The following is a 12,904-nucleotide window of genomic DNA, read 5'->3' as shown; positions in this document are numbered from 1 at the left end:
CCCTCTCCCAACCTCACCAAACCCTCTTCAACCCACTCGTTCGTTCGTTCGTTCGTACGTTCGTACGTTCGTACGTTCGTTCGTTCGTTCGTTCGTATGTTCGTTCGTTCGTCTATCCAACCATCCGTTTGTCCATCAGCCTGTCCGTCGTTCGTAACGTTCAGTTAACTCACTATATTTTTTCTTCTTCTTCTACTACTACTACTTCTTTCTCTCTCTCCCTCTCTCCCACCTTTTATGCCAAACCAACAAACCTATCTTACTTCACGTAACACGTTTTTTTCTACCTACTCGTCCAACCGATGAGCTATCGTTCTGCTCCTACCTGCTTCCTACTCCTACTTCACTTTCTCCCTCCTACTACTCGACTCCTTTTGTATTTTAACTTTTCCTTCTCTTACTCTCTCGAACTACTCGGATAACTTGCACACCTTGAAACCTTTTTTCCTACTCCCACCTCCGAAAAATCTCTAACAGTAACTGTTTATCGTGGGGATGTTTTTTTTCTTTTTTTTTTTTTTAATTAATCCTACTCTCTTTTTCTTAATTCCGTATTCACGTTATAATATTTTTCTCTTTCTCTTTCACTACTCTCTTCTCTTTTTTATCTTTTTAATTTCTTTACTTCTTCGATTACCCTTCTTCTTTCTTTCTTTCTCTCTCTCTCTCTCTCTCTCTCTCTCTCTCTCTGCCTTTCTTTCTCTCTTTCTTTCTTTCTTTCTTCTTTCTCCGTTTCTTCTATCGTGGACCGGCCGATAATTTTAGATTCTCGGCGCAGTGACTCGAAGCTGCCACTGCTCAGCCTGTGCCGCGCACTCCCAATATCGACATCCAACTACCAAGAGAAACTTCAAGCTACGAAAAGCAACCATGAACGAGGTTCAACCTGACAGATGAACCTTACTTTAAAAGCAAGTGAACGTAATCTAATTTCTAACTGTTTTATCAATCAATTTTATTCCTATCTCCTTTTATCTTTCTTATTATTGTTCCCCTTATTTTTTTTTCTCTGATACTTTTGTCCTAAACCTTTCATTTCTCCCTTAATTCTTACCCTACTCTTATATCCTCCCTCCCCCCACTCCAAAATATATCCTATATATGTATGTATATGTGTGTGTGTGTTAACGTCAAAGACCGAAATTGGAGAATGTCAAGATTCACATGGACGTTTGTCAACACATACCAAATATGTTGGTTAAAGACCGAATATATTAATATTTTGGACATATACCAAATGACCATGTAAATTTTGACATTCTCCAATTTTGATCTTTCACCATATATATATATATATATATGTATTGATAATTATAACAATGAATTAAATAAATAAAAAAAAAAAGAATATTTAATAATTTATATTATCAGATAAATTATTGAATAAATGTTTGTCATCCTTTTAATTCAAATACACTGTTAATAATTACAGTAAAGAAATTGATTTAATTTTCTATAAGACAGATGGGGCTGTTCGTAAATCAATCGTTTAAAGTTCTTGTTTTTCTTTTAAAGGGAATATTATAAATTTGTTCGAAATGAATTTATTAGAAAAAGTAATCGAAGAAATAAACAAAGAAAAGGATTCCTCCTCCTCCTCCTCCTCCTCCTTCTCCTCCTATTCCTACTAACATCCCTTCCTTTTTCAGGTTGTTCGACCGGAAAGAATTATAGCTCAAGTTATGACGCTCGGGTCAATAATACCTACCTTAGGGCTATTTTTAATAACACGATCGTGCGCGGTGTTCTTACGCGCTTGTGCTTATGCCTGTCCATCGATTCTTTGCGCTTTAAGGATTCACGGAAACATGAAACCAATAAAGTCTAATCATTCGTGAAAGGTTTAATAGATTTTTATTATCTCTATGTTCATCTTGACGATCGACAAATAATTTCAATGTAAAATGAGATAATTATTATACATCAAAAATTCGTGAGAATACAATTTCAATAATTGATATAAATGAATTTCTTTGTTTTGTTTTGTTTTGTTTTTTTGAAATTCGATCATTACAATGATTTGTATAGTTTAGTGCATTGAACAAACAACTGAATATTTGTGCGACTGTCTGTTGAATATTACAATAAAGTATATCTATACAGTGTATGATGATAATATGGTGAATCATACAAATTTGTGATGATTATATAGTTTGTACTAGTAAGGATAGATGGCGTTTTTGTAATGGGTGTGTTTGTGTGTCGTCCAAGTTACATTGTATTCAATTCAAAGACGTTAAATACACGCGTTCTTTTCTTTTAATTGTTGTCGTTGTATTTGAACAAAAGAAAAAGAAGGTTTCGAAATAATGTGGTATTTATTCAAGATCTCGTGTATTATTTCAATCATCTTAGCTAATTCGATTAGTGAGTATTGAAAAATAATGTGTCAAAGTGGTATCCATTAATTCAACGATAAACATTGTTACAGGTCACGCCCTGGAATGTTATGTTTGCACTAATCAGGAAGATAATACTGACAAATGCTTAAAAAGTTTAAAAACATGCGAACAGGGAGAGGATGTTTGTTTAACAGAAATTAAATGGGGCAGTAAGTTTTTCATCATAGTTTGTCTAATTGTTTTATAGGTTATGTTATTATGACTCATATTCAATATTTTCTTTAATAGGTACACCGTACTGGTCGCAAGGTGCAAAAAAGCAATATTATATATCAAAAAGGTGTTCTTCCAAAGTAGAATGTGAAAGAGTACGACGCACTAACATGCCACTTTGTACACATATTTGGTATCAAGATTGGAAATGTTCAGAATGCTGTCACGGTGATAGGTGCAACTATTATATTATTGTAAGTATAAATTATATTATTTGTATTTATCTATAAAAATAATGTTATCTTATAATTAATTTGTGTTATCCTTATTCGATCAATTTAGTCTGATGCAAGCCAATTAAAAGCTACACTTGGAAGTATTATCTTGGTATCGCTTAGCGTTTTTCTACTCGTTAGATAAAATTTACAACCATAGTGAATATTAATTATCTTTTATTGAAAAAATTCATGTAATCTTACTCAACATCGAAGGAGATCAATCTATTATACTTTGGATGAAACACAACAGACATCATTTTAATGATGTCTCTTTTTTAAAATGAACAACGTATTATATTTAGTATCGTATAAAATGTATGACTATTATCAAATATTTACATTTGATTTAAGCCATACGAGTACTATGTACAAATAAGTTTCTATAGAAGAAACTCCGTCCATAATTTTAGACTGTTAATATGTTGATTACGTTAATATTAGTATTTTATATATATAAATATATATATATATATGTATACATGTATAACTTTTATACATAACTTCAATGACAAAGAATTTTAATCGATCGTTATGACAACAAATATATTTATAACTTTTGCACATTAATGTATTTTACATAATGTTTGTGCTTGTAGTAGTATACATGTATATGAATTATTTTCATATAATAATGATACATATTCGTTTCATGAAATTATTAATTAATGACTATTGTTAGAAATATATTATTGATTAACTTTATAAAATTATATATTGACATGCATAAAATGATAGAAGCATGCGTACATATACGCACATTTCTTCGTATGTATGTATAATACATGTTTAATCCGTCCATTTTTGTATATTAATAAAAAGACATTTAATTACAAATATTTATTCGTTATTTTTTTTTTTAATGTTAATAAAGTACGTACAGTACGAGTAATTTTTTTACCTTAGCTACTTCTACCAATAGTTGTACTTCATATTATTATATTTTTTATATTTAGCATTAAATAGTTGTAATTCTATAATCTTAAATTCTTTTTATAAGATAGTAATAAATTAATCAAAAAAAAAATATTTAATTTTTACGTTTTTTAAAAGACCAGTCATTTTGACTGGTTTTTGTAGAAATAACATCGTTTTTTTTTTCGATAGTTCTAATGTTAATTCAGATAATCAACGCCCTATGTGTAATTGTACAATATCTTCCTGAATTTAATGATCATAAGATAATCTTATCTTCACACGAATAAACAATTATCTCCTATCATAAAAACTACTGAAACATGTAATCCTTTGTTTGTACATGTATCATCTCTATATTCCAAAGTGCAATATCAAAATTATAGTTGTATACTTTGTACAATAACAATGTCTCCGAAATATAATAAAGTTTATCATATGAATTATATATATATATATAAGAGCAAAATATTGAAAATAAAAAAAAGAAAATAACATCTTTATCAATTTATCCTCTTTATGATCCAATCGTAAATCATACTCATCGCATTGGGGATAATCCAACGATATCTGTTGAGATAAGAATGAAGAAAAAAATATTCATTATTATATTTATGGCAAAATAATTCTTATAACTGAGACAGTTCTCATTTAATTGTTACAGTTATTACAGTAACTGTCGTTGCTGTTGAACAATTGTTGTGTTTTAAAAGACGACAGAGCTAAAAACAAAAGCTCTTGTTCGAGTAAGTTTGTACAAATATATTTGTGTGTTTATTCAAACGTAAAGTATTTTGCGAATTACATTGAACAAAACAGAAAAAAAAAAGAAAAAAAAAACGAGAGTAAAAATTTAATTTAACGAAAACTCGTGCAAAACAACGAATTCGTAAAATTCGAAATTATTCAGTGTTTTTTAACATTCATGATATAATACAAATTCGTCGTAAATAGAAAACAGTGAAAATTGAATTTAAATATCAAGGATGTTTTGATAGGTGTGTCAAAATTTTACACGTAGAGAATACAAAATTGAAATGAATGTTTCTTTAATTAATTTTTAAGTCAAAGGTAATTATCATAAATTAATCAACTAAATCGTTTAAAAATTATTTAAAATAATGGTTATTTTACATGTGATCATATTATGGTGATTCAATCACATAACAAATTAATCAATAATATAAAATCATAAGTAATGAAGAGTTGTGAACAATTTTTATTTTATATAACTTAAACTCTGTTTTAAATAAATTTTGCAGTTTTATTGATATTCATTAAATAATTATTTAAAAAAAAAAAAAATTATAAACAATACAATAAGCAAATTTTTACTTTATACTGTTGTATAAGAAAGTATGGCAATTATATTTTGTTGCTGTAATAAAAGAACTGAAAATGTGACTGCAGTTTTGTAATTGATTTTTTTATTTTCTTATTTCTCTATTGTCCAGAACATTGAATTAATTCATTAAAAATGATCGAAAATAAATAATATTTAAATGTCATAATTAATATTTAAGTATTATTACAATACTTCGATATAAATAATTGATAAATATTCGAATGATAATTGTGTTTGACGTTAATTTAAAATCAACTCACATTCAATGTCAAAAATAATTTACAATATTTTTTACATTATTAAACATTTCTTAAATTGAATTCAACATTATTGATAAAATTCTTATACAATATTAATAAAATACTTTCTTACAGAATTGGCATAATTAAATCATTTTAAAACATGCCGTAAAACTTATACATTCACGAATTAAAACATTTTCAACACTTTTATCTTCGATTGTACTTCCCAAACATCGTTAAGCAATATCTCAAGAGTCTAATATTTACAGGTATTAATTAGCGTCTATATTGAAATATGATAAAAATACAAAAAAAAAAAAAAAGAAAAATAACTAACAAATATTTTTCCGTATTCTTATTCGTATATAAAAGATACAGAATATACAATTGTATTCAAAAAAAAACAAAACAAAAAAAACAAAAATTTAAACTCGGGGATATACCAGTGATCGAATCATCTATTGTAGAAATATTTTGATCTTATCAGTAATACCACAATCATCGAAATGATAATCTAATGTTAATTTACAGTACCAAAGATAGTAAGAAAAAAGATCGTTTATAGATCGTAAGAATATAAAGATTATAAAATCAATTAAAAACAATTTTATTTAATGTCATATTTCAATAAAATTTGAGATTACTTTGTTATTATCAGTTCGATGAGAAATATTTTTATCAAATATTAGATAGTTTGAAGAAAACTTTGACACGTGCATGTTACAAATTTTGGTACTTACGTATTAACACCAATGCAGCAAAAATTCCGCTAATGCACCAATAAAGAGCAATCTTGTTCGCATACAACAATCTTGTTGTTTGCACACAGCAACTGTCAGGGTTTCGTCAGGGTTTCCACCGAAATCCGATTGACTACTTTTTATAAATAAAATGTTTGGAATTTTCAAAGTGTTTTAATTTTAAAATAAATTTTTTTATTCTATAATTTGTCGCAACAATTTAAAGTGTAGATTGGCGCATTAGCGAAATTTTTGCTGCGATGGCGTTAAATACGTAAGTACCCCAATTTTTTTATTAATTTTTTTTTCATGATTTTTTGAGATCATCGTAAGTTCTTTTTTTTCGCATGTAAACATATTATTATTAATATGTTATAATAATATATTATTTATATATTTTTATTTATTATAATAATTATAAACATATCATTGTATATAATATTTTTACACAAATCTATTTTTCTAGTCATTTGTACATTTATGTGTAAAATACAAAACTTAAATATCATCATATTTTTATAACTAACTGTACACCAATCAATTAAAATTCTCTAAAAAATTAAAATGATTTTCTTTTTCTTCTTCTTCTTCTTCTTCTTTAAAGAAGTAGATCATTTTATCTATTTGTACTAACATAAGATAAATAAAAAAAAAACCGTAGATAAATAATTAGCTTTAATATTATGAACCTCCCATACATTATGGTATCGTGCCAGTGTAAATTTGTCATCAAAAAGAAAAAAGAGAAAAAAAAACAAACAAACGTTCACAACTGAGAATGATTTGATATAAAGAGTTTACAGTTAATTCGACCAATTGAAAGATTTAAATAGTAACACGTGTTATACTACGGTACTTACCAAATTCGTATTGTAATTCTTCTAACAAGATGTGGTCATAACAAAATTTATACGTTAATATGCAAAACAAAAAACTCAAGGTGATCTCGAAATATCGTAAAAGTAAAACAATTGATCCAAAATTTTGTTACACGCGTATTTAAAGTTCTTTCGAAAGTATACAATATCCGATAAAAACATATAATGTATAAAATAAAATATTATATATTTAGTAATTTTCTTTTCTAAGAATCATGCATTATCAATAGCGCAATATATTTTTCTAATCATTTATACATTTATTTAAAAAATACAATAAGATAAAAAATATCAAATCTGTATAAACGTTCAAATATTTTCGTAATCGATTGTATTTACCAGGCGATTAAAATTCGAAGAAAGTTATAATGTTGTTATTAAAATGATCTTATCTAGATAGATAAGAAGCACATAGATAAATGATTAGCTTCAATATATTATATATATATATACATACATACATATATATCTCTTAGATACATTGTGTAGTCTCGTGCAGGTGTAAATTTTTAATAAAACAAAAAAACAAAATAAAAAAGAAAGAAACGATAGAAAGAGTAAAAGAAATAAAACATTTTTCTTCATAACTGTATAGGATTCGACGTAAAGAGTTTTATAGTTAGATAATATTTCGTTAGTGTAAGGCCTATGGTAGTTAATTTGACCAATTGAAAGATTTAAAAAGAAGTATCGGCAATAGGCTACGACGACGAAAGAGTTGCGCACAATTGTAACTGGCATAACTTCAATTAACGCTTCTCTCTTTAGTCTCGTGCCAGACGTGTTCGATAGAAATTCAAACTGCAAATTTCGATCTTTTTTATCAATTCGAAGTGTTCGTTAAATTCAACAAGCAAAAATGGATTACATATCAACAAATGTTTTATTTGTAAGTTTATAAAATCGCATTTGTTTTTTTTTTCAACAAACAAATAAACAAACCAAAAAAGAAAACACATACAAACAGACAAAACTACTCATTCGACATTCCAATGAATTTTTATCTATCGTAAAAAAAAAAACACACATGATTGATTTTTCATACACGTATTATTTGTTTCAACTTTTAACAGTTACACGATATGAAATCATGGAATCTCCGTAGTCTGTATAAAGCTTTCATTCGAAAAAAACGAATAAATGTAAGTACAGACACAAAATTGGAAAGATGTCTATCAACGTTAGACTTAACAGCTTTGGGTATTGGATCAACTCTTGGTGTTGGGGTTTACGTTATGGCAGGATCAGTCTCGAAGGATATTGCAGGACCTGCTGTTGTAATCTCTTTCTTAATAGCTGCTGTAGCATCGATATTTGCTGGTAATTTAACAATTCATATATTTTTATGTTACGTTTGTTTATATTTATAATAAAACAAAAAAACAACAAATATCTAATATATTTTCAGGTCTTTGCTATGCCGAATTTGGAGCAAGAGTACCACGTGCTGGTTCGGCTTATGTTTATAGTTACGTGACAATGGGTGAATTTGTTGCCTTTCTAATTGGTTGGACACTGATATTAGAATATGTGATAGGTTCTGCTAGCGTAGTACGTGGACTTAGCACTTACGTCGATGCACTATTCAATAATAGTATGAGAAATGCATTTGAATCGGCAGCTCCTATAGAAGTTGAACATTTTTCTTCTTACCCAGATTTTTTCGCATTTGGTATCACCCTTATGTTTTCTGGTAATTATTTATTTTCTATAACCATTATATGATTGATACCAGTGGCGGATTAAGCGGTAATGGGATTAAGCAGTTAAGTAGGGCTTTAGGAATACTAAATGTTCTGAAAAATCCTCAAGGTCTTCAAATAACTTTTTATTAGGGTTCGGCAAAAATTAGATTTGTTTATTTATAGTGTTATTGTTTGTGTGATTTAACCACATGCAATTATTGTTACATGAATACTGATTATTGATATCGAAACATACAGTACGATTATCTCCTCATTGGTTAATCACTTGTTGCTGCTATCAAAGTTAATTGATTCTACTCAATTTTCTCCAACTTGACAATAAATTTTAAGGTACCCATAATTTTGATCTCTTAGGGCCTTCATTTAACTTGATCCACCACTGGTCAATACAAGTTTTATATAAGTATGTATATATTTATACTGTACATTGTTATTTTTCACAGCTGCCTTGGCATTTGGCGCCAAAGAGTCCTCAACTGCAAATAACTTTTTCACCTTAGTGAATCTCTCCGTTGTTCTCTTCGTAATCATTGCTGGTTCTCTTAAAGGTAATCGTATGAAATTATAAATAATTTATAATTATATGTTAAGGACAATGTAAATAATGAACAGATATTTCATAGATTACCCGGTGGTCATTCTATAAAATACATGTCAATGTATAAAATATGCTTCAGTTGACTGTATTTAGAGTACGATGGAAAGTGAGATTAGGGAAAAAATCTGAGTGAAACTATTGTAAATTTTAAAAACCATAGAAATTTAAAAAAAACTTTTCCCCCGTGCTCTAATTAGAGCCAATTAAAACACGTTTTATAGAATGACCGGGCAATTTGTAAAATATCTACTCATAACGATTACATATAGACCTTAACAATTACATCTATTATTATTTTCATTTGTATCGTGTTCAAAGCTGATGTAAATAATTGGAAAACTCGACCACCTTGTACTGAATCAAGTTGCAAACATGGAACAGGAGGATTCGCGCCATATGGGATATCAGGTATAATTACAGGCGCGGCAACATGTTTCTATGGGTTCATTGGTTTTGATTGTGTTGCAACTACGGGCGAAGAGGCTAAAGATCCACAAAGATCGATACCAATAGCTATTGTTGCATCTTTAACCGTTGTATTTCTCGCGTATTTCGGAGTCTCAGCTGTACTAACTATGGTTTTACCATATTATGAACAAAATCCCGATGCACCCTTTCCACATTTATTTGAAGTCATTGGATGGGACTGGGCTAAATGGATAGTCAGCATTGGAGCAATTTGTGGATTATGTGCAAGGTAAAAATGTTTTACGTTGTTGCATTTGAGCCGAAATTTTCATCACGAGTTAAAACTCGTCAATATACCACAAAATACTCTTCTCAAACGTATATACAAATCTATATTTTAATTGCAGTTTGTTAGGTGCAATGTTTCCATTGCCAAGAATAATTTACGCAATGGCATCGGATGGATTGATATTCAAATGGATGGGTAAAGTAAGTTCAAGATTTCATACACCCATTATGGGTACTTTTTCAGCAGGTATTCTTACAGGTACGAAAATAATTTGGTTATTTTGTTTCCTTTTGTTCTTATCGTTTTTTTTTTAAACTATATAAACATAATTTTTTGTTGTCTTAGGAGTTTTAGCAGCAATATTCGAACTTACTCAATTGTTAAATATGATGAGTATAGGAACACTTCTTGCTTATTCAATAGTTGCCGCTTGTGTTCTTATATTACGGTAAGAAAATATAAATATTTATTTAAAAATTCATTTGTGTGTTAACAGATTTAAAGATACATTTGTGTGTTAACAGATATGAAGAAAGTGAGGCATATGAGAAAAAAGGTGATCGTGATCCAAGAACTGTGAAGTTTATCGTTAAACAGCTAATTAATGCTAATAGATTAGATCATTCTACAAAATTAACTGGACAATTGGTCACTTCTCTAGTTTTCTGTTATTGTAATATTTGATTCACATCAATGTGAGTATAATTTTCTTAACTGATAATAGTGTAACAATATAATTTTGATTACAGTTATACTTTGCATTTGTATTACTGCAATGATATCAAAATGTTCACAAGAAATCATCACTGGCAAACCACTTTACGTTGTACCAATAGTCATATTAATAGTTGCATTAATATCAACACTCATTTTTATTTATCTACAACCACCGTCAGACAAAAAACTTGCCTTTTCGGTAGGTTATAAACATTTTTACATCAAATTTGTCTTGAAATTGTATTATTAAAACAATTCAACGATATTTGAATGATTTATTTTGTAGGTACCACTTGTACCATTTTTACCAGCGATCAGTATACTTATTAATATTTATCTTATGATGATGTTAGATATAATGACGTGGTTACGATTTTTAATATGGATGACCATTGGTAAGTACAGTGACTCTCTCTCTCTCTCTCTCTCTCTCTCTCTATTAAATTATAAATTTAAATATACATACTACCGATCAAATTGATCAAAAAAATATTGAAAATATTATACTTTGTGTAAAAATGATGAATGAATTGTTCAGATTGAACGTAATTATGAATTTGCTGAACAATTGTTTTTCAATATAAATACTAAACAAAATAATTGAATGCTGCACTATTTTAAACAAACTTTTTATTATTTTATAAGATGGTTCAATAATTTGAACTGTTAGTTTATATAATGATCTTTTTATACAGGTCTTTCTATATACTTTTTGTATGGAATGTGGAACAGTAGCAATAGAGATAGAAAATCCAAACAAGAGAATAATAATATTAATGAAATAGAACGAAAAAATAGTCACTTTAATCGAATTACGTGATTTTATTAGTTAATATAATACTTTTTGACGATTTTTTTTTTTTTTATATATATATATATTATACGATGCTTGTAAAAGTTTGCTATATATTGTTGAATATATATTTATTTAATTAGCAGTTCAAATAAATTATACATATATTTATTATCATCAAAAAAAATATTTACCGTCACTTTTCACAACTTCTTGTCATCTTTCGAATAATTTTAGAAATTCTGTTATTAAAAAAACAATACATCTTTAGAAATAACAAAATTGTTGACACATTTTTGAACTTGTTCGTTATTTAATAAATCGTCTACTGTATATATATATATATATATATATATATATATCTAAGGAATCTAAAATTATTGTAAATACACATTGATCAATTGACAAGAAATTTAATAAAAATATAAATGAAGGCTATGTCAACAACTTTTGGAATATGAAATTCATTTTCAAACATATTTTCAATACCCTTTTAATATTTCGTACAGATTTAATTAACAATTTTTTGCAATTCTTTACTCTCGAATTTGTTCACTTTTCCCAATTACTATTTGTCCATTATTGTCTCAATTTTGTTATTTCTAAATCTCTTAAACCTTTATATTGTGATAATCATTAAAGGATACAACTTATTTTATACAATTTACAGATAATCCGTATTGTTTCAACAATCGCCTTTTTCCTTTCTTTTTTTTTTCTTAGAAAAAAATGTATAAAGTGGCTTATACAGCTGAATACATTTTATCATTTGTTTCATTTCGATAAAAAAAAATATGATTATCTTGTACTTAAGATATCTTAGATAAATTTTTCAATCATCAGTAAAATCCTATTTACAATTAGTTTCATACAATTTGATAAAATTAAAAAAAAAAAAAATAAAAAATTATCTCAATGCAATCATATTTAATCGGACGAACTTTTGCAAGCATCTAATAGATGAATATATATATATAGAATGATACAAAGAAAGGGTATACAATATTTTATGGGCTTATAGTACTTATCAAAATGAGTAAAAAAAAAATGCCTAATTAACTCATTTCGGTGAATACTACAAATCCTTCAAATATCGAACCTTTTTTTTCTATTACTCTGTATATATATACATATATCTACTTATTATTTTAAATTTGTACAATTGTTAACAAAAAAAAATAAATATAATTAGAAACAATTATTTGGTTAATCCCACTTATTCCCAACAGAGTAACTTTTCTTATAGAAACTTATAGAAACTGCAATTAATGAAACTATTCTATTGCAAAAAAAAGAACAACAAATCCCTGGAAATCGACCAAACAATTTCAAAGCTAATTCTTTTTTACACACAATAACCTCATTTGTTTAAACATATGAATTGGGAATTAAACATTTGAATATGGGCATACAACTTAAGTATCATTTCTATTTTCTTATTCT

The 12,904-nt window shown here is 27.6% G+C and overlaps 2 protein-coding genes across 4 annotated transcripts; both read left to right on the top strand.

The window, feature by feature from the left end:
* The first annotated feature begins 7 nt into the window (after positions 1-7).
* LOC107071443 (UPAR/Ly6 domain-containing protein cold) lies at positions 8-6,784 on the top strand. 3 transcript variants are annotated; one of them, XM_089173831.1, is made up of 6 exons: positions 8-149; positions 779-911; positions 1,650-2,367; positions 2,432-2,551; positions 2,631-2,809; positions 2,898-6,784. In XM_089173831.1, exons 3-6 carry the CDS (start codon positions 2,310-2,312, stop codon positions 2,973-2,975), a joined length of 435 nt encoding a protein of 144 aa, XP_089029957.1. In that variant the 5' UTR covers positions 8-149; positions 779-911; positions 1,650-2,309; the 3' UTR covers positions 2,976-6,784. The 3 variants fall into 3 exon arrangements, with proteins under 3 accessions (XP_089029957.1, XP_089029956.1, XP_089029955.1); XM_089173830.1 differs by having other exon boundaries at positions 32-149; positions 766-911; XM_089173829.1 differs by lacking the exon at positions 8-149 and having other exon boundaries at positions 638-911.
* Positions 6,785-7,462: 678 nt separating this feature from the next.
* Positions 7,463-12,659, top strand: LOC107071441 (cationic amino acid transporter 2). The gene is made up of 11 exons (XM_015330444.2): positions 7,463-7,839; positions 8,024-8,270; positions 8,359-8,643; positions 9,100-9,204; positions 9,573-9,951; positions 10,070-10,209; positions 10,297-10,399; positions 10,476-10,624; positions 10,701-10,867; positions 10,955-11,063; positions 11,364-12,659. The coding sequence occupies exons 1-11, from the start codon at positions 7,810-7,812 to the stop codon at positions 11,486-11,488; spliced, it is 1,839 nt and encodes a 612-aa protein (XP_015185930.1). The 5' UTR covers positions 7,463-7,809; the 3' UTR covers positions 11,489-12,659.
* Positions 12,660-12,904: the final 245 nt, after the last annotated feature.

The sequence above is a fragment of the Polistes dominula genome, unplaced genomic scaffold (assembly GCF_049000335.1).
Source record: "Polistes dominula isolate Pdom_NZ unplaced genomic scaffold, Pdom_raw_medaka contig_75, whole genome shotgun sequence".
Lineage (NCBI taxonomy): Eukaryota > Metazoa > Arthropoda > Insecta > Hymenoptera > Vespidae > Polistes > Polistes dominula.
The sequence above is the reverse complement of the archived record's forward strand: the minus strand, read 5'-3'. Positions and strand labels throughout refer to the sequence as shown.

Coding starts and splice junctions, on each gene's coding strand:
- LOC107071443 (XM_089173831.1), top strand. CDS start 2,310: ATGTGGTATTTATTCAAGATCTCGTGTATTATTTCAATCATCTTAGCT. Junction 2,552..2,630: donor AACAGAAATTAAATGGGGCA/GTAAGTTTTTCA, acceptor TTTCTTTAATAG/GTACACCGTACTGGTCGCAA. Junction 2,810..2,897: donor GGTGCAACTATTATATTATT/GTAAGTATAAAT, acceptor CGATCAATTTAG/TCTGATGCAAGCCAATTAAA.
- LOC107071441 (XM_015330444.2), top strand. CDS start 7,810: ATGGATTACATATCAACAAATGTTTTATTT. Junction 9,952..10,069: donor ATTTGTGGATTATGTGCAAG/GTAAAAATGTTT, acceptor TTTTAATTGCAG/TTTGTTAGGTGCAATGTTTC. Junction 10,868..10,954: donor ACAAAAAACTTGCCTTTTCG/GTAGGTTATAAA, acceptor TTTATTTTGTAG/GTACCACTTGTACCATTTTT.